The sequence below is a fragment of the Pseudorca crassidens genome, chromosome 17 (assembly GCF_039906515.1).
Source record: "Pseudorca crassidens isolate mPseCra1 chromosome 17, mPseCra1.hap1, whole genome shotgun sequence".
NCBI classification, from domain to species: Eukaryota; Metazoa; Chordata; class Mammalia; order Artiodactyla; family Delphinidae; genus Pseudorca; species Pseudorca crassidens.
In genome coordinates this window covers 30951280-30977872 of record NC_090312.1, presented here as the reverse complement: position 1 = coordinate 30977872, position 26593 = coordinate 30951280, and the positions used below count along the sequence as shown (strand labels likewise).

The window sequence follows — 26593 nt, the reverse complement described above, 5'->3', positions numbered from 1 at the left end:
TTGAAAGAAATTTTACTTATAGATAGCACATCATAAGTTTTCTTGTGTTTAGTTTAATCTTGTCACTTGGAGGAAAAGGAAGGAATTAATGTTTAATGAATCAACTGTGTCACATTCTTTTGTTTTTATATGCAGTATCTAATTTAATCCTCTCACTATCATTGTGAAGCAGATATAATTATCCTGACTTTTTATAAATGATGAGACAGCTTCATAAAGATTACATTAGTTGCCAATGACAGAAAAACCTCAATAGAAATTTTTCTCTTGCTTTGTAGTATTACATTCAGGCTGTCTCCATAAATGACTGACTGAGTCAAGTTAGAAAGAGAGGACCCTTAAGGTCAATTAAAATTTTTAGTCTTTTGGATTATGACACAGTTCATAATGTTTTTGGAAGATCCTTCAGAAGACTACTCTTTGCATTTTTGAAATATACATTTTAGAAAAGTGATACATTTATTGTGATGTATTGATTTAGGCTTATTTGCATATATTTATATTTAAAAGTAGAACATTTATATATAATCTTTGATAAATAATAAATCTGCTTGATAAATAAACTTTTGGTCTTAAGTAGGGAGAGATTTTACTTATGTGTTTTAGAATTAGAATGAAATAAAAGTTCATTTTAGTAACTGATATTTAATCTAGTATTATGAAATCACTCATTTAAGTTTTAAATTCACCATAACTGAAGACTATGGTGCCAGTGAAAATGAAGATATGCAAAGAAGTAAAATCTTTATGGAAAACTTAGTGAGAGACATTTCCCATTTTTGTGTCTCTTATGAGTTCTTAAATGACCAAATACTTAGTAGAATACTTAACTGTGGGATTAAAGAAAAAAAAGATTAATAAGAAGCAAGCAAAATCTATGATTATAAGAGCATAGAAGCCATTGGATAATAGGGCAATAGGCTTACATTAAGATTACAAATCCTATAGTTAAAGCAGGATTTATTTTAGAATTTTATCATTAAAAAGAAAATAAATGTCTAGAGGTCTGGAGTATTAGACAATTTCTGTCTCACTCTGTAGTAGTAGTAGTATTTTTTGGATGTGCTATATCATAGAATAGACACAGTTACTTTTCTCATACCCTGAGCGGACGCTATGGGTAGCATCTATCAGGAGTGCCATAATAATTGTTCAATAAATTATGTTTTTTGAATTGAACAGATGTTTGGTTGCCTGACACTGCACCCAAAGACCAAAACTAGCCAGGAATTTTAATTTTGAAGTCACCCTCCTGCCTCCAAAAGCTTACAGACATATTTATTGGACAATACTTAGAAAAGAAGTGAAATTATGATAAGCAGGCAGACATATGAGCTCTGTGAGAATCAACAGGGCTTGATATTTCTAACATCATAAAAAAAAGAATTACTCAACTCCATGTGCATTACGTCTCAGGAGTCTCAGGATGATAAGAAAAATATGTTTTCAATCTTTCCCCAAATGTATTCAGTTCAATATGAGAATAGATATGTCTCATATTAATACTTAATTTCTAAATACTCATGAGCTCTATTAAAATTCTCTGGCAAAATTCTACCATGCTTTCCTTTCAGTAGACTCTAACTCAAAGTTTTGTCAGGCTCTGACTGATTAGCAGGTTTTTTCTTTCCCAATCACATTTCTGAGCACACCCAAATGGAGCTCTGGGAACTCACTGTTTAAAACATATTCTTTACAAAGTATATTAAGGGCTTGTTTAGATTATCTAAAGGAGATATAACTCAAGGTAATGGAGTGTAATAGAGAAATGTGAAATGTCTTTAAAGCAAGATCACTTAATATGGAGTTATCCTCTATATTCATATCTATTCACGAGAGTATGGAACTGAGTATTTTTTCAGATAGCTCAAGTCCACTATTAAATTAAAGGAGCCGCCAATTATGTGTATTGCATATGCACACTGAACCATTACATGAATGATCACATAAGCCACAACTTAATGACAACCATGATTTTCAGATGTAAGTGGTGTTCTCTTTCACTCATCACCATTTACTGTTCTGTGTTCACTAACAGAAAGGCTGATTAGCGAGCAGAACTACAGAAGATGACCTTAAGCTCCAAACTTTGAAGAGCTCTCCTGAGGCTCAGGTGAGGTTCTGCTTGAAGTGGACAAGTGCACACAGAGGCATTTATTCAATAATTGGTGGGTGGATACATGGACAGATGAATGGATGTCTTCTAAAGAGACACAGGCCTGCAATATTTCCAATGATTAAATGGCTCCAGATATTCTAGTGACATTAAAGATTTGTTATTTCCACGGTCATGAAGACACCCCAGAATAAATTTGCCCATACACCCGGTTAGGTCTTCTCCACACAGGACTGTGTAAATAATCTTAATACAGACTTTTAGTAACAAATATTCTTTCTTCCTCATAATAGTTATTAAGAACTTCTATATCTCCTTTTCTCTACAGGCAACTCTTCCCTCTCCTCCTTTGCAAAAAAAATAGTTTTAAAATGGGAACTCTCCTGAAACTCTCCTAAGCACTCTGAACTAATCTCTAATATTGGCCAATTTCTGTCCTGTATAGTTAAGTGTCTAACATCATGATACCAAATATTTACCCATGAAAATATAGTAGATTTTATCTAAGGCTAAAAGACCAGTAAAAAAAAGAAGAAATTAGAAAGTCCTTTTAGAAAGATGTTGTAAAGTCAATATTCAAGCTTATGAATACTCTCTCTGAAGTTAAAAACATGAGAAAATTGTCAGTGTAACTTCATGAAATGCTTCTAAGAATAAAGTTCTTTTGCTGCTTCTACACAGCAACTGATGCAACTAAGAAAGTTATATTGAATATTTGCTTGCTCCATAATTAAATAAGATATTTACTATACCAAAGTAAGAAAGAAATTCTTACCACCTTCCTTAGTGCAGAGGTTGACAAGGTTATGCACTGTGTCCATCAGCTCCAGCTGCTGCTTCTGAAGGACACTGTTATTGGTGGTGGCTCTGTTCAATTGTTTCTCCAGTTCCTGGATTATATATGTTTGACGAGTAACCAAGCCTTGAAGATTCTCTTTTTCTTCCTTTAAGGTGTCCAATTCTTCCTTGTGCTTTCCCTCCATTTCAAAGATTTTATGTTCTAATAAACTACAAGGAAGTGAATATAAAATTTAGTTTTAAAAATGCTATAAAAAAAGCTGTGATTCAATTAGTTCCTGAGTTTATTTAAAGTGAGAAACTTTAGTCAGGTATTTCATCATGGAAATATTTTTTAAGTGAGAGACTCAGAAAAATATATATATGTAAATATAAATATTATATAAATATATAAATATATATATATATATATATAAAAGAGGAGTGACATATACAGCATGTGAAATGAAGAATTATTAGATCACTTATTGTTAGAGTAATGTTTATTTCCTGGGGTGTATCTTATATCCAGGGTAGTTGACTTGGACCCTGTCTGCAGAAATTATAGTATAATTTTCATTAAAGAAATGGGTACAATAAGAAATAGAAACAACAGTTCAGAAAAATGTATGAACAAAACATAGATATTTACTTTGCTTCATTCATTTGGGATTCTCAAAACATTCACAGTGATTAAATTTCACAATAGTTTCGTGATGTCAAGGAAGAGCAAATTGATGCAGAAATCACAGGACCAGAAAGTAAGCTATCTAAAGTCATAACGAATTATATTTCTTGGGATTTTTGATATCTGGTCCTGTATCATAACCACTAGCTTACTTTATCTCTCAATCTAAGCTTTAGGATAAGGCCTAAAGGCACTGCAAGTTCCACATCACTGAATACTTGGTTCCGAAAAGGAAGACCGTGTTAGGCTGGTGGCATGGTCTTACAAAAGAACTTGGGAAGCTTTGCTCAGAGTGATGCAGTCTTCAACTGAGAGCCGTCCTTCTCTCAGAACTCTTCACAGGATACTCCCTTTGCTTATTACACATTAAAAATGATAGAGAATGCAGAAGCACTCTTGGATCCTAGCAACTGACTGGGAATAAAAAGCGTTTACATTTTATAGAGTGTATAATATACTAGTATCCCTCAGAGAAAAGCCTTATTCAGTTTTCTCAGTTCCATTTTCAGAAGGTTCAACCAGTCCTTAGTTTACAAGGTGTTATTCAAATGTAACATACCAGATTGGGCACTTAATTTACCTTGGAGAAATATAGCACTGAATCATTCCTATAAGTTTTCAAAAAGGGGACACTAGGGAATGTTTTAAACTTAATACTTAAATCATAAAATGTATAGTGATTTGGGGAAAATGTGACGGTTATTTATATTTTTTAAAGAGTATTTTGGAAATGAAAAATTCAGGCAAGGAAGTCAGAGTAGGATGAGAGTACCTCTAAAGGAGCAGGCATGATTCATTGTCTTATAGTGTTTTCTTCTGTGTCAATAACTTGCTGCTGGAAAAGTTAGTAGTTAAAAAACAAACAAAACTAAACAAAATACAACCAAAAGCCTTTTTACTGGTTAAAAAGTTTACCCACCCACTGGTTTAAGTGATTAGTGTACTTGCTATGGATGTCAGAGGAGGTTGTCTTCTGTGCCCATTAATTTTTGGCCTTCAGATCTGAGAATTAACCACAACGGATGCCTTAGCTCTTCCTCAGTTTACTTTTTAATAATTTTTGTTTCTCTTTCTAGGGTAATGATCAGATGTTAAATGCCCATAAAATAGAGTCAGTTAACTTATGGGAAATTTTTCTTTTAAATTCACAAGAGTTATAGTATACTACCAAGAAACCTTAGAATTTAATGTAAAGAGCAACATCTGGATGTATAGTCATAAAATACTGGATAAAAATTCTGAATTACCATTTTGTTCCTGAAATAAGATGAGCACTGGCCTTTCAGTTTTACTAATTAGTAGGTAACATTCTGGCTTGGAAAATATCATGCTATAGTTATAATTCATATTTATTAGTTGCTATGTGCCAACAGTGCTCTCAGCACTATGTAAAATGACACTATTCTTACTCTAAGGATTCATTTTTAGAGAGAAATGAAATGAAAAAAAGGAAAGAGAAAAACCTCAAATGAAAAAAAGCAGCTATAAGAAACTTCTATTTCATACATAACACTTTTTTTTTTTTGCATACGTGTTTTGACACTTTCTACTTTTGATGCATTCTTTGTTCAAGAAGACATATACTAAAAGATGGCTACTATCTGAGATGTCAATAAAGGAGCTTTTTGTCTGTTTTGTTTTGATTTTCAGGATATTTTGGAAAGAGATGAGAATGGAAAGTTGATCAAAGAAGTCCTGGTACCAAAGGAAAAAATTCTCAACACTGGCTTGTGGAAGAAAAGGTCTGCATTTCCCAAGTAAAAGGAGTATACACTTAGCATGTTGGAAAGAATGTTAATTTTCATAATTCACCAAACAACCTTAATGCACCATGACTACCAGTTATCAAATGATATCAACATAGCCTGTCATCTTAAAATAGATATTCATGTAAAATAAAGAAGGGACTGCTCAGGGAAGTAAGAAGCCTGCTGTGTATCAGACATCTCACTGGATTGGGAATGAAATATTTCATTAAAAACAAATATGCATTAAAAACTATAAGCAAATTGGAAACATGTCACACTGTTTCCCAAATGGCAGGTCTTACCAGTTAATTATCTCTTCTAGTCATTTTCTCATCTTATTTCTTCACTTGGATTCTCTTTAATAACTTTTGTACTCTAGTAATTCTCTATTAACTTTATTTACTAGAGATACCCTTTATATTAATGACAACTTTTTAGACTTCTTCAGGCAAAACTGATACCTTTTTGATACCACTCATCACTCCCTTCCATCTTCTCTTCATATCTGGCTTCCAAAAATACTATCCTCTTTTCTTTGATACTTCTCATCCATTAGTTATTATCTACTTGGGAAGTCAGCCCTTCCTCACTATATCCAAACTGGCTTGAATCCAAAACTCTTCTGCCAGAAAATATTCATATACCATCTTCACTTACTAATCACATTGTTGTAATACATCATTTTAGTTGTGTAGCATTTTAAAACCCCTTTGATTCTTAAAGTAATATAGTGATACAGAGTGAGTAGATGTTATAAGCCCCAGTTTATAGGTAAGAATCTAAATATCTTGTATAAAATTGTGTACATACTGTGTCATAACCAAAATAAAAAGCCATGTCTTCTAACTTAGACTAGAAATCTGCCCATGACAACCCAGTGCTATGAAAACTAGCTTTAGTGTCTCATCTCTTTGATTTAGTATAACATAATCTCTATCTACTTCCACCCGCTTATATTTTGCCAAGAATCAAGGCATCAACTTAACATCTCTTTAGTATTTGCTGCTCTCCATCTGGTTATTTTTGGGAGCTTGTCTTTCACAATACTTTAACCTATCCATCTTCTCCACATATAAAAACAAAATTTCTTTGCTGAGCCATTTAAAAAAAAATCTGAATTGAGATTTTCTTAAATATCACTCTGCCTTAACTCCTCTGCCATTAAATTTAATTTTCTTACTCAATATATTGATCATATCCCATTTTGTCCTGAGGCCTTTTATTGTTTCTCTTACTTTTCCCTATCCAGGTCAGCTGGGAGAGGCCAGCTCACCTAGGCACGGAGACTTCTATATACAAAGGTTGATCTGAAGGACAACATGACAACTCCACTGTCCTAAATTCAATTGGCAAAGTAGTCATATTTTCTCTATGATGGCCTTCAGCAGCAAGTTTAGTTTAGGTTTAAATGCATAATCCAAAACCTGGATGTTGATTCCAAACTCCAGTGTACTGTTTTCTAGAGTGCATTCAGTGTATTTTTATTAGGCATTCCATTGTTGAGTTCTACTGTCAAGTTTTGGGGAATGCTAAATTAAATAAATAATTTTATCATGATGCATCCTTTAGGATTAGTGTTCCATGGAACAACAATTTATGACACTCTGCACCTAAATCTATTCAAATTGAACGTAAAATCCAAAGACAGAGAGTTTCTCACAGGATTCTCAATACTTCACGTTTCTCATCCTTCTAGAAACACTTTGAGAAGAGACATGCATAGAATTTGGCACTTAACTTCTAGTTTGAGGCAGAGGTGCACTTTAATGAAGAATAAAATAAACAAAATAATCTAGGCCTTTAACTTCAGCAAAAGGCTCTAATTGAGTATATATAAAGCCCCATTTGAAGTTTTTGGTTGACTTTTTCCCCTAATTTTCAGTCTGCCTCCTCCAACATATCTTACTGGAAATATTTCAAATCACTGAACACATCTTGAAGCTTTCACAGAAAAAGCTCTCCCTTTCAAATTGTTTCCCACAATAGGGTTCTTAACATAGGAGCAACTGAATTCACAGGAGTGACAGTTGCCTAAGCTCTATGTATATAAGTATAGCCCTCAAACAAGGAGGAAGATGTTAAAAAAATACAGAAACCTTCTCATTTTCATCTGTCTGAATCTCCTTACAGATGTTTCAATTTTTAAATTATTTTTAATCTGTATGGTGTCAACACATGTTGCAAATATGGGTTTTAAAGAATGATCTTTTTCCCCCATTCAAGCAAGGGCACAGTAAGTTCAGGTTAAATTTATACTTTAAGTTTCTAACTTGAACACAGTAAATTTTCTCTCAAACTTCATATTTAATATGAAGTTAAACATTTCTGTAATTCAAATGTGGAACAGAAGCATAGATCACTACAAGTAAACATTGTCAAATAAATTTTTTAAAGTTTGGGGTAAATAAGAATAAGCTAAATATACTGTGGAAGCCAGAAACCAAGAAGAAAAAATATATATACACTTCATAACATAAAATCATAGTTCTTCTGTAAAAAATAGGTTGAACAATAAATGACAAACTAGAGAAAATATTTACAACATATACAACAAAATTTTAACATCCATTAAAGAGCTTATATGAGGAAATAAAGATATTAGATAAACAATCTAATAGAAAAATGAGAAACATACATGAATAGGCTAGTCACAGACGAAGAATGCAAATGGTCAATAACCAGGAAAAGATGCACAACATTACCTCTCGGGTAGACAAGATTAATCAAATGGCTAGCAAGGTTTGGGGAAGCCAGAAAGCCCATGCACACTTGGGGAGAATGTCAAATTTGCAGATAATTTGTTAATATCTTTGAACATTTAAAATAATCACATAAAAGATCTACTAAATTGTAAATTTTGGTGCATCTCGAGCAATGAATGAGTTATATGTGTATATAGCTACATGTGTAATGTATCTATGATAAACTGTTATAAAGTACAAAACCCCAGCATCTTAAAAACAGTTACAATCTATACACATACACATATATGATTTAAATATGTACTTGTGCATATGTGTAATTGTATATGGGTGTGTATCTCTGTAAGCACACAGATAAACATGCACACTCCATATACACATGTATAATTAGTATATTCATTAAGAAGTCTGGAAGAATAGGCACCGAACTGCCAATCTGTTAATGATGATTCTCTGCAGGCGGTGGAGGAATACGGAATTTGGGACTCTGAATTTCAATTTATACACTTCTATAAAATTTAAAATTTAAATCAGTTAAGTTTGTGTTGATTTTTTTATCAATCAGAGTGATGTGGTAAACAGTCATGAGTCTAGAATGGTCTGAGAAGATGCTGTCTAGAGATGAAAAAATTGGGTTGAATTAGTGAACTCAAAATGTGCACTGATAACCTTGGCTGCCATGCAATGTGCTTTTGGGGATGCAGAATAGTGGTATAAAAGCCATCTGTATTTTATTTATGTTAAGAACAATGAATATGTTTACAATATTTAATGTAAACTATGTGATCTGTTTTCCATTAAAATATTTTTTAAATTGTATGTGTGTTTCTGTGTACATAGATAAATGACATTTATTGGGATATTTGCCAGTTCATTTGCCAGTTCATCAGTCAACATTCAAAAAGCATTTAATACTCTATATACTATGTGTAGAGAACTGTGCCTGGGAGCATGAAGACAGAAATAAATAAAACACAGTCTCTGTGTTCCAGAAGGTCACAGCCCAGTAGTAGAGATACACACACACACACACACACACATTACAATGTGATGGGATAAGTGAAGTAATGGGAGGAAAAAACAAGGTAGAGTGTTACCACATAAGTTGTAATGAGCAAATCTATTTGGCAGAGTCAGAAAGTTTCTTGGAGGGGTAATACCTGCACTGAGTTTTGAAGAGACAGAAGTTTGTGAGTTGAATAAAGGACTACAAGGCATTCCAGACAAGACAAACATCAAACATGTCTGAAAAAACATCGTCTTCAGTGATACTAACAACTAGTATGATTAAACACTTATTATGTGTTTCAAACACTGCCCTCAGTATTTCATATGCAATAACTCAGTTAATCCTCACATCAACTCCATGTACCACTATCATCATCATCCCTGTGTTACGAATGAGAACACCAAAGCACAGAGTTTACACAACTTGCTCAATGTCACACAAGTAATATGTGGCCGAGTTATTTACAGCAGAATCAAGGCAAACCCAGGCAGTCTGACCTTAGAGCTCCTGCTCTTAGCTATTAGACCATACTTCTAAAATGTAAGAAGACTTCTGAAAGTAAGGCTATAAAATTAGGATTATAATGATCATGGACCATGTTCCATGCTAAAGAACTTGAACTTTCCTCAGTCCCTTACAGAGAACGAGAAGAGGGTTGGGCAGATGCTATCTAGAGATTTAACAGTTGTGCTGAACTAGTGTGTGTGGAGACCTAAAAAAATGGGAAAAATAATCTGACTTGAATTTTAGAATTTTAGCAGACTTTGGGATGATAGGTTTGAGAGACATGAGGTGTAAGCCATGCAAAGAGGTCACTGCAATGGCTAAGACAAAAATTAATAGGATTTTGACCTAAGACAGAGTCAGAGTAAATAGAAAGAAAAAGATAGGTTGGAAAAACATTTAGAAGATAGAATTGACAACATAAACAGTGACTGATAACGTTGTGATTTTACTTTAGTATTTTGTAAAGAACTTATCAAATGGAGGATAACTTTGATTAGAAAGACTGTGATTTAACTTTTCATTTATTTAGGCATATTAAGTATTAAAAATCAATACTTCACTATTCCATTACAAAAATTTGTTAGCAAGGTATAATTTAGTATCTTGAAATTATACACACTTCAACAACTTAAAATTAACTTAATAGCTTCCCATAACCTCTAAGCTAGAAGATAGATGGAGCTTGTCAAATAAGTTCAGTGAATTCCCAAGGTAAAATAAATAGTTTATATTTCCTACTCTAGTATTAGGAGGAATAAATAACAATCTGTATAGGAGTAGGCCAAAAACAACTAGCCTATCCCTTTCTCCAAATTTGTATTTGATTATGCTGAGGATAACTTGACAACCACATCAATTAATCCTGAGGCTGCATCATATTGGAAAAACATTTTTATAATAATTAAGACAGAGAATCATATGGACTTGAATGCTAATTTTGCCATACATCAGCTGTTTGGTCATGGGCAAGTTACCTGACCTCTTTGAACTTGAGTTTCTTCATATAAAATGAAAATAACAATAGACAGTTTGCAGGATTAGCTGGAGGATTAGCAGTAGTGTATGTAAAGCACCTGGCTTAGATGTTCGCCTGCCTGATATTAGATAACTAGGCAGATAATTTTGCTGAAACTATGTCAGAATGACCACCATTTGTGTAGTTTCACTTCACTCTAAATGGTCTAACTGAAGATTTCCCTAATCTTCATTCTGCATATTCAACACAAGTTTGATCAAGAAAGCCCAAGGCCTCCATCTTTGTACACATGGAGTGTTGATTTCTCTTCCTGTGTACCCTGGTGAGGCAGAAGAATTTGTTCTAGAATATTTTTTTCACCTGGCTATGCTCCAACCTTGGAAAAAGTTGGGGTTAAGTCACAGATGGACAGGTGCCTTGAAACCTAGTCAGCTGACCAAATCTTGACACCAGAAGATCCAGTTACATATTTAGCTCAGCTGAAGGGATCTGCATTATGACATCCTTCCCTGTCTACCTCTCTTTTCTATTTTTTTGAGCAGAAATATACTGGAGAAATCCAATAAAAGTTGACAATTACATGTCTCACTTTGTCATACCAACCCTCTGTGTGAGGTAAATATTAATGCTTTCCCTTTTTTGAGTTCTTGGTTGTATAATTTCAATTATATGGGCCAGTTACTGATCTCTTACTTCTAAGTGCTATTTCCTTGAGGTAAGGAATGAAACCAAGTTTTGAGATTAGGATAGCATCCAATAAAAAGAAATCCTAAAAAAAGCAAACTGGAAGCTTCTTGGAGTCACCCCCAACTAGATTGTTAGGAAAACAAACAGCAGAGCAAGTGTTGTTAATCCTACTCCTGCTTTGTGCCTTTGGCCCTTTAGGGGATAAAGAAGTGAACCTAATGAGGCCAAAATTCTGTTTTCAACCCTACAAGTGATGCATTTAATTTGTCAGGATGTAAATCAGCAGGACTTCTCAGCATGATTGTGTAGTATAATCCTGTCCATAAAATATTCCTCTGTGTTCTGCCAAAGAAGTGGTGCCAAAGAAGTGGTGGACCCTCTGAAGGGCCAGTTCACTGACTTGGCAGCTGAGGCCCCATCATACTCAAAACTGGTAAGTCACACACCCAGACACAACACCTAACATTCCCGGGGGAGGAAGCAAAGCGTAATTTAGATAATCCCCTTTGCAAAGTGTATTAGCTGATCCAAACCAGACCTGGCCGACAAATGGCATGTTGTTCTTACATTTCATAGATGCCTCAATGTAGAAATAGCTTCTTGTTGCATTTGGAGGATTAAGATTCATTTAAGGAATAGGTATGGATGATCAATAAACTATTTTAAATTACATAAACAGCTTCATGCTTGACCTTCACCTTCTATCCACTTAAATGGTATGGGGGGGGCACGTTTCTTTGTTGATCTAGAAAGAGCTTGGCAGAGTTCCTCCAATTCCATTTCCCATATGAAAATAAACAATAATAATAAACATAATAGGGAAAGTATGCTGTGTATCACAGATGGGTACTTCTGCCTTGTATAGAGAAAAACACTTTTCTTCTAAATGGTTCGTGGAAGAATATGCCTGGTTTAAGAAGAGATGTCGCACCAACACTCCATTATACACATGGACCCGTCAATAGGAAGACACAGATAACTACAGAGATATGGAAATGCCAGGAGATTCAGCACTTTGATAGAAAAATACCCCAAGGAACCACATGTGAGGTAATGTCATACTTGAGGCTCAAAAACTAAGGGGTGCAGAGTAGGAATAAAAGATGCATCTAGGTTTTTTTCAGCATGAACGCAGAAATGAATTTCAAGTTAAAATCTAAATCCCTGAATTCACTGTGAAATACCTATACTGCTAGGAAATGAAATTGTTATAATCTTGAGAAAAGTTATCATTATCAATAAATGGTGTGATTTGTATATATAAGAAAACCTGAATTTTCCTTAGAAATTAGAATTCAGTGAGGGAAAAACTCATCAGCAGAAGGCATGTATGTGCTTGGGATCAGGAGTCAGATTCCTCTGAGAGGTCTTGGCACATGGAGAAACCCTGCACACTTGAGCCGCAGTGCAGCTCTTCTGAGAGCTCAAACTTTGACTCAGCTTTACTGATGGAACAGAGAGAACATTTTTTAAGCAGTTGCTGTTGAAAAAAAATTATTCTATGGTGAGAATACCATAGAAGGAAATGATACCAGGTGCCATATGAAGAATCATAATGGAAAGACAAAAGAATCCAACATGATCTGGAATTAGGGTAGGTAGGGTATATTTAGAAGAAGAGGAGAGGAAGAAGAAGAAAGAGGAGGAGGGAGAGTGGGGGAAGGAGAAGAAAGGGGGGAAGAAGAAAGAAAAGAAGGAAAGAATGAATATGAGCAGGAAGGAGGGAAAGAGACAGAGACAAGAAGAGACGGAGAGAGCAGAGTACAAGTGACACTTAAGAAAAGCATTTGTTTTTGTAGTTAAGGGTGAGCACTTTCAGGCCTCCCAGCTAAAGTGTCAGACATACACCAAAAAATAATACACATAGCAGCAACAGGAGAATTGAAGAGTGTAAATTCATGCTGATGACTTTTTTAATAGAGAAATCATATGTGGCCACACACTTAGTGAGAGATGAATCAAAACGACCCTAGGTTACACCTATAAAATGAAATATCATGTAGTTATTAAGAATTATACTAGAGGGATCTTTACTGATTAAAAAAGGTATCTATCTCCACAGAAAGCAGGCTGCAAAACAGTATGTATAGCATGACACAACTTTTTGAGAAAACATATTTATATTTTTTATACAGCAACACATGAAGCTCTCTCAATGTGATGGGATTATGGTTTTTAATTTTCTTGTATACCTGCTCACTTTTCTACAATAAATGTGTGTTATTTATAGAATTATAAAAACAACCTAAGAATACATTAAAATTGTCATTATTTTACTTCTTCATTCCTAGACAAAGCTTTCACAATAGCATCTTGAAACGTGATTATAAATGGGGTTTGCTTTTAGCGACAAAGTTAAAGCATGGTAGGACCCCTAAATCAAGGGATAGTTGCCGTAAAGTATACCTGTTACATGTATGTGTCTGGTTACTGTGAAAATGCAGTGGGATAAATGGTACTTTTAAACAGGATTTTCAATTCCAGAACATTTCATCATGCAACCAGTTCAGAGTCAAGTCCTGTCAAGTTTATTTATAGTTATTTAGTTATACAGTTTACCCCATGACATAGTACAAAGATAAACAAATGTAGGACTTAGAAATACAAGTCACAAAACATGGACTGACCCCTTTCAGACTCTAAACCAAAAGTCAGGTTTATCTTCTTCATGTAAAAGTTTAATTATAATCATTGTCATTAAGGCCTACACTTTGCATAAAGTTGGGAAATCCTTCTAGGTTGAAGACAGTACTGAGAGATCATGCGCTACAGTGGAAAGAGAAAGACTAGGAATAAAGAAACCTGGATTACATTCCTAGTTGTGCCACCAGCAAGCTGTGTGACCTTGGATAGATCACTCACTTCCACTGAGTCTGTTCCCTCATCTGTACAGTAAAAGGAGAACTAGCAGTTGATCTTAGGTGCCTTTCTGGTTTGGAATATGGTGGAAACTCTGATTCCACCGAGACAGTGGTATTTAATTAGTTTGTAGCAACACAAAGATCTTTAAATCAATATAATGCATAAGAACTGAAACTTCTTCAAGCTGTCCGAATATCCAGAAGAAAATGCAGTTAATATACAATATATTTGTTCTACAGAGGTCAGTGCTTTGACTGAATTGCCCATCATGAATGCCAGTGACTTCAAAATCATGTAGTCTATATATCATCCTGGCTATCAGGATCTTTAAGTCCCTTTCACTTACCTGAGATGATTCATAGTTTATAAAACACATCTATAAAGCTAACCAAAGAAATTTACTATGTTCAGAGTTAATGGCTTTAAATGGAAGGGGGAAACAACATTTGAATCAGCTTTATAGGGAAATAATTTTCTGAAAAGAAAATTTGCTTCTCTCCCGTGAAAGATCTCTGAATTCAAACCTGGTAGCTCTGTACAAGGTTTAGGGCTGGGAGAGTGACAATTCAAGTTACAGAGTTTCAGAAGCTCTATCTTTTCCCTACTTTTTGGTTCTGCTGAAAATTGTCAATATTTTGTGTCACCAAATTTAGTCATAGAATCAATTAATTTTTGTGGATATGGTAAGATTTGAACAACTGAACATTAGATAAATTAGTGTTAAAAGTTATAAAAAGAAATATTTCAAGAGTGTAAGTAACAGTATTAATCTTATTGTTGACCTACTTGCTGTAGTCACCTTAAGCTCTCATTCCTTTTTATATTAAAAATTAATTTGGCTCCGTATTTTTCTTTTTGCAAATTACATCTATCTTTTTTTAAGAGTTGGCAGAGTGGTGGAGGATATAAATAAGTACAAATGTACATATTTTTGGAATACAACAATCTTCACCTGTTTTTCTCATGAATCTTTAGGATTTCATTTGTCTGTTGAAGAAGTTGTTTCTCTAGCTTGTATGTTGATAATGAATTCTCCAGCAGTTGTATTTCAAGTCGAGAGGTTTGATTTAGTACCTTAAGATAAAAGATAAAAACATTTCAATCTTTACAAAGAGTCAAAACAATTATTTGGGGGTTTTTATTTAGCTGTGTTTTCTTTTTAAATAATATTCCTTCTAGAATAATTAAATGGTCTACATTCTACTAATTAATGCCTTACATGTCTCAAACATTATATTTGTTCAAGATTGAAGTTGCAGTTGAATGAGAAAACTGAGTTGTTAAATCCATTTTCATATTTCAATTTTCATTTCCTCAAACCCTAGGATGTTCCCCTGTGCTAACTGTCTTATATAGATTATCTCCGATATTTACAAGTACAAGATAAATGTTAGTACAAGGTCTTAGATATTGTGTGTAACAAAGAATAACTACTAGGCATGTAAAACATGTCTGCCTTGATCCATCACCTCGCAAAAACTAATTAGAAATGTGCAAAAAACTCGTGATATAGTTTAGACAGATTCATGATCACAATTACTGAACACCTATCATGTTAGTTCATGTCAGCCCTTCCAGATGTCATCATATCACGGACATGGGTACACACTGAAAAGAGGAATTGTTATGATCAGTTTACAAATGAGGCAACTGAAGTTCAGAGAGAAGCCAGAAACCATACAGGAACCAAGGGAAGAGTTGGGTTTCAAACCCAGATACTGTGACTCTAATTCTAAGGCTTTACACAGAAAACCAAGAAGAGGGAGAAATAACCCATCCTGGGTCTTCATCTGAGGAGATGAAGTGACCAGGAACCCAGAATGCACTGAAGACAGACTGTTAGTTATCCTTTCAACTGCACTGCGCTGGGTCCTCAAGAAACAGTAAATGTTCACCTCATCTTGAATCACAAAGACTCATGCTGCTAGTCAAGCTTTATTTGTTTGTTTGTTTTTTTGCAGTACGCGGGCCTCTCACTGCTGTGGCCTCTCCCGTTGCGGAGCACAGGCTCCGGACGCGCAGGCTCAGCGGCCATGGGCTCACAGGCCCAGCCGCTCTGCGGCACGTGGGATCCTCCCGGACCGGGGCACGAACCCACGTCCCCTGCATCGGCAGGCAGACCCTCAACCACTGCGCCACCAGGGAAGCCCTAGTCAAGCTTTAATATAACATGAGTCTGAGCCATGAACCCAAACTTATCCATCCTCCAAGCAAACATCACACACATTCCAGTCCTAGAAGATGCCTTCAAACTGTGCCACTGCCTTTGTCCTGTCCCCTTCTCCTTCTTCTTTAAGGGAGGTAAAAAGGGCAAGGAAGAAGGTAAAATTATAGTTTTAAAAGCTCCCTATGTCATTTGAGAATTTTTAAAACCACCATACCTTTTTTTAGAACTATGTATTGAAAGGAACCTGGGAAACCTTCTGGAGGGTCAATATCAATCTAAAGGGTCCTCCTCTAAAAATGACACCAGTAGAACTTTCCTCCTTCTTTGTAGCAGGTCTAAACCTGGAATTATATCAGATGCACACAGAAAAAGCCTTTTCAAAATATACTGACACAATCAGGGCTGGGCTTGGGCTAATGGAGATTGTGGGGAAAGGGGATGTATTTGCAGGGGGAGCAGGACAGGGACTAGGGTGAGATGAGAGAGGCAACTGCCTGGGTTGTAAAATTTAAGGATGTGTCAAAAAACTCAATAATCAAGATAAGTAATATTTGAATGCAACATTTTGAAAGATCAAAATTAATGTAAAAAAGTCCAAGTTGAACAGAATATCATTTTAAAATAAAGACAGGATATGCTACTACAAATATATGATCCAGTCTTGCATAACTTGCTCTCATTCCCCTTCAGCAGGACTAGCCCCAGTCCTGCTGAAGGGGTTGGGCCAGGGGGTTAGGGAAAAGAATACTGAGATGGGGCATTTAGCTTTAAGAAAGTTTTAAGCTACTATGATTCATTTATACAACTGTCATGAATATGGATCTGAAAACCAGTCTAAAAGTTACGACTACTAGTTAAAACTCATATTTGTGGAGTGTTCTAGAGTTTTAAAAAAGTATTTCCCATCCTGAATTGTTTCATTTGAGGAAACACAGGAGCAAGAGGACCTGAGATTTGAAGACAGAGTTAAAAGCAGCCCAGAGGAAAAAAATGGCAGAGAATGTAAAGATGAAGGATGCACAAGATAGAACTTTCTTCAACTATTAAACATATTTTTGTCTGGGCAAGTTTTCTGTTTGTTTGTTCATTAACTAGAATGGCAATTTATAAAATAATAAAATAGGGGATGACACATCTACATTTTTTAGTGAGATTTAGAACAGTGCTTGGCACAGAGAAGACCCTCAATGTACACTGTCTCCCTGAATCAAGCATATCATATGCTGTTAAATGAAATCTGTTTTCTCCTTTATTCACTGTATTCTCTGATCATACTTCCTGATATTCTCAAATACCAAAACTTTTATTTTACAAAGGACAAAAATTGTTCTTTTCCATGTCTGAGAAGAACATGAGAGAACACTGAGAACAAAATGGAACCATCCAAAATTGAAGATGAAGTTGCCTATATCTAAGTCTGGAGACACTATAGCTCCTAACTTTTCTCTACTTTGTCCTACAAAGTCCACTTGCTACACAGCAACCAGAGTGATCTTTTTAAAAACACAAATCAGATGTCATTTCCTATATTAAATATGCTAGTGACTTCCCTTTACAATTAGAACAAATTCCAAAGTTCTTGGCCTAGCCCTACAAGGTCCTATGTGATCAGGACCCTGATTACTTCTCAGATCTCACTTCCTTTCAACTCTCCCCCTTGTTTATTATGCTCCAATAATATTGGCCTTCTTTCTGCTACCCCAACATGCCAAATTCATCTCCATCTCAGGGTCTTTGCAGTTTCCCCTGCCTGGAATGTCCACCCCTTCCCAGATGCATGGCTGATTTCTTTTCATCATTCATGTCTTACCTAAGGAGGCCCTTCCTGGCTATTCTCTGTAGAGGAGCTCCCCCATTATCCTCCATCAGGTGGCCTTGTTTTACTTTCTTTATGAAATCATCACTATTGGAAATCATCCTGTCAGTATGCTCATATGCTGCCTTTCTGCCCCGTGAGGATGTCAGCTGCACAGAGGCAGGACTACTCCATCTGGAGCCCTCCAAACTGCCAGAGCCCAGCATGGGGCCTGGAATCCTGGGGCACTCAGAGCTATTTGTTAGATGATACGCTAGGCAGTGGATAGTGAGTCGGTTTTCAAGTTGCGTCACGCTCAGAGGGTAACAAGAGAGGGTAGCAGGCCAGGTGAATATCAAGCTGGACTTCAATTATAACAGCCCAAATCTAAAGCAGCATCTGAATGTGGGAGAAAGAGGGCGACAAATCTCAGAAGTCCAGGCTAAGTGTCAGGTCATCTCAGGCTGATTTTGAGCACAAAAGCCAACCCCTTCTCTTCTTTCCCCATCGCCTTAACCCAATAGATGCTTTATTTCAGCTCCCTCCCTTGAGGTATTAAAATAGGCCTAAAGTTCAAAAGCAGGCAACTGATGAGAACTGTACAGGAAACTATGATAAATTGACCACTTTCTTTCCGTGTGTCTATGGAAATTGCTGCTTAGCAATAATCTAAGTGTTCCATTAAAATGACAAAAGACATTTCCTTCTTTAGCCTGAACACATTCTAAAAGCATATACCAGAAAGAAAGAAAAGAAAGAAAGAGATAGAGAGAGAAGGAGAAAAAGGGAAAGGAAAGGAGAAGGAAAGCAAAGCAAAGGGGAAAGTGAAGAGTATATGACACAAGCCCCCAAGAAACAATTTCAAAGCTTAAATTTTTCAGAATATACCACACAGTAAGGAAGATATAAGACTTGGAACTGCGGATTTATGGACTATAAAATTTCAGTTCTTTCTTTAAAAAATAAGCAAAATTTTAAAAATAAAAATTACTATTTTTTTTTAAAGAAAGTGAGCTAGATAATTTCATCCAGCTTCCCTTTAATACTTGAGTGCATCTAATCTTCCTTGAAAGGAAAATCTCCCACAAAAGAAAATTTCTTTCACTGGCATATTAACTTTCCAATCAGCCTTGCTGTAGGTTTGTGTTTTCTTTTACTTTAACTGTCTTTCAAAAATATATATATAACACAAGGTATGATGTCCTGGCAATCAGACTTTTACAGAAGAATGAAGGCTGGTACATGTACATGGAATGAGAGTTAGATCACCATTTTACAAAATCAATGAAATAATTTATTTGGTCAGTGATGGGCAACGTGACAAAGTATCACCCTACAGTTTTCTTGTTAATTTCCAAGGGGAAAATGGACAATTGGAATGGAGAGCTATGGAGCCTTTTACCCTAACCAAGTTAAAATAGCGTCACTGAGAGGGTGGCAAGCTGGCATTTGTGCCTCCTGATGAGATGGAATAGGACGTGACCAGTAATTCTACAAAGTACTCCCACCACCACGTTCAACTCAACCTAATTAAGCCTGTAGACTTAATTTCCAGTTTAAAAAAAAAGTACAGGGGATGGAAGAGTAAAAGAAATATTCAGACAATTTAAGAATATGGGACGGTATACAGAGCAAAACCTCAAGAAAAACAAGAAAGTCAAACAGAGAAAGACAAATATTGTATGTTATCACTTATATGTGGAATCTAAAATATAAAACAAACTAGTGAATATAACAAAAAAGAAACAGACTCACAGTTACAGAAAACAATTTAGTGGTTACCAGTGGGGAGAGGGAAGGTGAGGAGAGAGGCAAGATAGGGGTAGGGGATTAAGAGGTACAAACTACTATGTATAAACAAATCACAAGGATATATTGTACAGCACAGGGAATATAGTCAATATTTTATAATAACTATAAATGGAGTATAATCTTTAAAAATTGTGAATCACTATGTTGTACATCTGAAACATATAATACTGTAAATCAACTATACCTCAATTTTAAAAAATGTAAGATTACTCAAAATTAAAAGGGACTATTAAGTCTTGAAAAGTAAAATGTCTATAAAATTTTTGGCAGAAAAATTGAGGAAATTTGAATGTGAAAATTAGTTAACCTTGGAGAATTATTAATTTTAGTCATAATAATATATAGATAATACTATATATAATTATTTTAATTATATTGTATATTTTAATTTATATTATATATAAACATATAATGTATTTATAATATAATGATAACCTCACTGGGTTATGGAGTTTAGTAGAGATAGTCCTTGTATTACAGATGCAGAAATTTTGGGTAGAAGTAACTTGCCCAACAGAGCTAATTCACAGTGGAGTCATAATGGAAGCCAGGTAATCTGTCTCTAGTCTGAGTTCTTTCCCATAGGCTCAGGCAGCTGTACACAAGTAGTTTCCCTCTGGAAAAGAAAGGTATCTCCCCTCAGTCAATAACAACTGCTATCAAAATCATTTCTTTCAATCACCAATCACCAGATCTTCTGCTTGTTGCGGCTGATGGCATCTGACTTCTCTCCAGTACTCACCCCAACGCTACACTAGCATTACGAGGCAGGAAGATGGCCAAATTTCTCATGCTCCTCAGAGTACAGAGAAAATACATTCATCCAATGTTCTCAGTCAGTCAGAACATCTTTGCAGTAGGCTGCTTCTGTTCGAAGTCCTATTCTGACCCATCCACTACTCGTGGGTATATATTACCATCAACACACAACCCTTAGGACATTGCCCTTGGCTTGGGAGCACTGGACTGAAATATACAGAAATTAAGAGACTAGTATCAGTGAATTTAATCATTCAATAAGTATTTATTGAGAGCCTACTGTGTACCAAGTACTGTTTTAAATCCTAAGGATAGAACAGTAAGCAAGACAGACAAAATCCTTGCTCTCCAGAAGTTTGTTTCTTGGTGCAGGGGTTAGCCAGTTTTTTCTGTAAAGGGCCATATAGTAAATATCTTAGTCTTGGCAGGCTCTGGTGCAACTACTCAATTCTGCTGTTTTATTGAGAAAGCACCCATATACAACATATAAAACTTTATTAACAAAAAAAGATGGCATTTCGAACTTGACCTATGGATCATGGTTCACTGAGCTCTCTCCTAATGGGTTATCAAACACTTTTTCCAGACCTTTTGAGAAAACTGATTACCAGGGTATTTTCCTTGGATGACCTTTAGCAAATTTATTTTACTGCTGTTTCAATTAGGCCAAAGTTAAATATTTATTCAACTATCCTCTCATCAAGTTAAAGAGATAGTGGCTCAACTTTGAGAGGTGCCCTTTCTGTCCTTTCAAACCTGTTTCCACCTAGAGATTCAATCTCATTTATTAAATTGTTCCTGGACTGCCTTAAATTTATAATTGTATGAGTCAAGTCCAAACAACAGGTGTGATAGTTTGTGACCTCTAAGAAGCAGATGATGAATTAGACTTGCAGGAAATTTATTAGGGGACATGCCTGTGAGAGAAAATTGGGAAGAAGCCAGAGTTGGCTAGGGTCACCTTCTGACTGGGATGTAGATCGAACCACAGTGAAGAAGAAGAGAGGGAAGGGAGTAAGGCTAACTGGAAGTTTTAGCCTGCAGGGAAGTTGTGTGAAAGTTTGGCAAGGCTGATGGAGAGCCCTTAGCCAAGTCATGTGTCAGTGGAGTCCTGCAGCTCCCAGGAATGGGTCTAAGTATCACTGCCACAATGTGTCATTGGCTGGAAGTGGCCCCTGAGAATTGTGGTCTCTGCACCAACACAGTGATGGATTTCAGAGCACAGCAGCTGGGACCATTGGTCTATTACACCCCGCCCCCCCCCCACACACACAGTAGGAGACTGGAAAGATGCATTGTTATAACTGTGGGGAAAGGTTCCATAGCTAATTAACTTGATGGAAAGTCAAGAAAGAAATGGTTTAGAAAAGTTTTGTCACATTAACTCAATTAAGCTCACTGAAGATAAAGACTTTTACTTATTGTTGTATTCTATTTAGTACCTATTAAAATACCTTGCATCAAGGAGGTACTCAGAATATATCTTTAAAATTTTTATTAAATTCTATTTCTAACACTATGGCTCCATATAAATCATTGGAAGTTGAAGGAAACGTAAGCTCAGTGTCTATAGAACTTCCCTACAGTTACACAGCCAGCAAACAGCAAGGACAACAATGGATGCTAGGATTACATGAAATGATGTGCAGACACATGGTAAAATGCCAATAGCTAGTGGTACCTTCAGCAGCAGCTGCATCTTCATCATTTATAGAAAACATTCAGTTGCTACTATTAGGCCCACATTAATTTGCTTTATCGTATTTCCATTTTATCCTGTGCTTGGACCCAAGTTGTGTCTGCAGCCTTTGAGAGAGAAAGGAATCACAAGAGGGAGGCAGTACAGATAGAGAGCTGGTAAAGCATGTAGACTCATGCCAGACTGCCTGGGTTCAAATCTTCCCTCTAACATTTACTAGTATTTTTGCCTGGGGAAAGTTGCTTTACCTCTCTGAGTTTCAGTTTTCACATTTTTAAACAAGGGAAGATAATAGTACCTACACCCCATCAAGTTTTTAAAAAATTATTAAAAAGCTAATAAATGTAAAATTGCTTAAAAAAGAGTCAAGCTCAGATTATTAGAGGTAAATTTTAATGTCATTTTTTGTCTACTAGTGTACCTCTAATCAAAACTGGCCTGAGGAAGAAGGCAGAAATAGATTCACACTACAGGAAGGGACATGAATAATGTCTGAAACTAAGCCCTTCATACTACACACTTGGAAAGAGGAACTGGAAGGAGAGGAGATATTGGTATGAACTGATAAGAGAGTAAGAAAAACACTGCAAGCTGAACTAAGGAGGAAGGAACAGGCCCAGTGCTGGTTCCTGATCTCACCACCATGACCAGCAGGGTTACTTAGATATACTCATTCTCTGTCTCTTTTCTGATCATGATGCCTATTGGGCACAAGAATATTTTCAAGTGCCACTGCAATAAAACTAAGGCTCTACCACCTTTTGTTAAATTCAAGTCAAGAAGGTCAGCAGAGGACTAGAAAGCAATAAGTTACTTATCTTTATAACAACATCATGTGAAAGCTAGGGCACTAAAATATACTGCAAAACCATTGGCATGAATTCCTAAAATAACTGAGGACCTGAAATCAGTTTAGGAAAAGCAGCACTTACCAACGAGAAACAAAGTAGAATGAATATGGGAGGAAAAACGTGGGAGCATGCCTGGATAGCCCTAAAGGATCTATTGGTTTATAAATGCTTATTATTAAAGACTAGAGCATTTTGAGATTAAGGAATAATCCAGGTTTCACTTTGTGAACTTGGCCTTGCATCAGACCTTGAGTGCACTTGAATGATTAGGTCTAAGTAGATGATGTACTGTTGCAAAGGTTCAAATAAGCACCTCATGGATATACATTCACATGAAAAAGGGTGGGAGCATCACAGCTATGAATAGCAGAGACGATTAGAAGATATTAAAATGAAGATGAAAAGAACACCCAGGATTCACTCTTAAGGTAGGAACTAGTTTGTCCGAGCCACTGTCAGACAATCTATCTCCACCTTCCTCTCATTGCAAGTTCTGATGGATTTGTGATTTTTGAGATGTTTTCCAGGTTTCAGCTATATTAAAATTCTTCTTGGAGCATCTAATAAATTTTCATTAGCCTTTAATGACTATTCAACTTTAGCTGCTCTATATAGGGAATAGGTTTATTTTCTATGAATTTTCTGTGCTATTGTCCATAAAGTACACATCTCTTAGCCTTAAGGATGCAGAACAAGTTGTTATCTCTTAAAATTTTACATAGCATGCATCTTAACAGTTTGGAGACTGGTATGCTGACAATGGGATTTTTTTCCCCGACAACTTCAATTCCCAGTTGGAAAGAGAATAAAAACAACTCAATTTTGGGGATGGAAAAAAATGAAACAAAACGCTGCCATGTATGTCATAAAACTTATAAAAGAAATGCATAAAAATTTCAAATGTTCAACCAAGTAGGGTAATATTAATTGTGTATTTCAGTCTTTGAATATATAGAATGCTTTGTAGGAGATGGTGAGCATTCAGTTCTAGTAAAAATAAGAGAGGACACACATTATTCATACCACAAGAAGCTTCACACCACTGAGCAAGCTTGGTTCATAGATCAACAAGCTTGCTCAGTGTGATGATAATAGATTACATAGTCTCATAATTTTTAGTTATAATACGTAATTTTCCCTTTCTCATCCCCCTTAATTATCTGATAATTGTGTGCAACAAAAATTATTTTCCAAAGCCTATGTGATTTATTGTTCCAATGTGATCCACATTTAAGCTCTTATTCAATTAGATAATTATTAGTATTACTAATCAAGGAGGACAGAGAAAGAAATGAGTATGAATCATTTTGAGTACCAAATTCAATTCACTAGCTGTATCAATGTGAGAAAATCATTCAAACTTTCTGTTCTAAACAGTCTTCACAAACATCATTTGTCCATTGGAAGGTGGTTTGCATAATATAAAATGCTCTATCCATGTAAATTATTATTGTTATGTCTCTTTAAATATCAACATTTGATCTATGTGATGCCATTAACACAAATGACACAAAATAGAAATAAGGGTGCATATTATTTTTGAATTTATACTGTTAAAAGAGTTAAACATTAAAGGCCATTAGAGATGGCTTTAATGTCTTGGTAACCTACATAAGTAAAGCAAAATCTAAGCCAGACTCAATGCACTTGAATCTAAGAAAGTAAAATTTAAGAACAACCAATCACAAACAGCCAACTAGGCTTTCCCAAATAAGGCAACAGCTTAAGCTACAGCCAATCAAATAATTTCCTTGCTTTGCTTCTGCATCTTCTCTATTAAAACTTTTCCCTTAGCTCCTGCAGTAGAGCTGAATACTTTCAGTTAGGTGCTGCCCAATTTGAATCAATGTTCACTCAAACTCTTGAAAATTTTAATGTGCCTCAGTTTATCTTTTAACAGTATACTTCACCTTTGATTCCAGAAATCAACTATTACATTGAGACAGAATCATCCTCTGGATTTCAGAATGGTAACAGGAATAACCATTTCCATGGTTAAAAGGGGACCAAGAGATCATCTTCCAGTCATCAAAAATAATATTTTCATTAAACTGTAATGGTAGGCTTGTGACAGTGATAGTTAAAAGGAATTTTACTGATTTGTACATAAAAATATCATTGTCCAGAGTAGGGTAATTTATATATATATATATATATATATATATATATGTATGTATGTATATATACATATACACGAAGAGTTTTAATTGACTTCTCATTATAAAATCATGCTGAATAAAAATAAAATCTGCACATTCCAGATCAGTTTATTTGGGGTTTTCCTTCCTATCCACTGACTGCACAAAACCTCTGCAGGTGCCATTACTGTTAGAGTACTACTGGAGATAAAACAGGACAGGTCAAAAATGTACATCAAAGGCACCAATTTGACACAAATGGTTATTCTGTTTGACATATATCATATCACAGTTGGTAGCTGAAGTGTTTATTTGAAATTTAAATGCTGATTAAGTCCTTTGCCTGTTTTTGGAAGCACATACAAACAGTCCTAGTCCTGTTTTTGCAAGCACATACAAAGCTAAATATACCAACTCTCATGAAATCAAAAGAAACATGCATAGCATGTCAGGCAGTCATTGTTGTTATTACCAATAAACAAAAATGTGTATGTTTCCCCAATCCCAGTGCTGAAATGTGCTCTGTGTTTATGGAGTAACCTGAAGGAAAAAAAATCATCTGGGTTAAGAGTTTGACGACTCTGGCTCAGGGGTGTACCTGGGTCTCAACATCTGTCAGCTTTCTGGTCTGCTCTGCGGTCTGAGAGAGGAGGCTGGTCCCTATCTCGAGCATGGTGGCTGTGTGGTTCTGAACTGCATTCTGCTGTATCTGAGCCATCTCCGACTTCATATTTTCCACAATGTAATTCTCAATCTGCAAGAGATAAAGGACAAAACATACTACATTATAAGCAAAGTCTTTCAGTTGAAGCATGTAATATTTACAATGATAAAACAAGACACAGCTGGCAAATCAGCCATCTGGCAGGAATCCTCAGCATCTCTGGGAGCTGGGGAAATGGGAGCAGAGCACACAGGAACACAGTTGCTAACAAACCCGTAATATACTGATGCACATATATAATCAACACAATCACAATGAAAATTCACACTTGGATAGTGCTTTCTCATTTAACCCTTAGAGCAAAGATAGAGAGTTAAGCACAGATGACCTCACTGTTCTTTTTATTTTATAGCTGAGGAAACAGAATTAGAGAAGGTCAACGATGAGCCTAAGGTCACCAGCAAAAATTCAGCAGAGTTAGCACAACAATTTAAATCTAAATCTTGGTTCTCTGGTCTTTTCATTATACCATATTGAACACTTATCTCTGAGAAATATTCAGCCTCCTCTGTAATGAAAAATAAAAGACCATGCTGGGTTAGGGAAATGGGACAAGGAGTGGGAGGGGGGCAGATA

At 35.7% G+C, this 26593-nt stretch overlaps 1 protein-coding gene across 2 annotated transcripts in view; it reads right to left on the bottom strand.

Annotated features, from left to right (window-relative positions):
• ANGPT1 (angiopoietin 1) overlaps positions 1-26593 on the bottom strand; it is a 249948-nt gene that overhangs the window by 70431 nt on the left and 152924 nt on the right. Inside the window, exons 2-4 of one of the 2 annotated variants that reach the window (XM_067711490.1) lie at positions 25892-26047; positions 15025-15146; positions 2892-3124 (exon numbers count right to left, since the gene is read on the bottom strand). In XM_067711490.1, the coding sequence (XP_067567591.1) occupies positions 2892-3124; positions 15025-15146; positions 25892-26047 (511 nt within the window). The remainder of the gene's footprint in view (positions 1-2891; positions 3125-15024; positions 15147-25891; positions 26048-26593) is intronic. The other variant, XM_067711492.1, reaches the window with a different exon arrangement.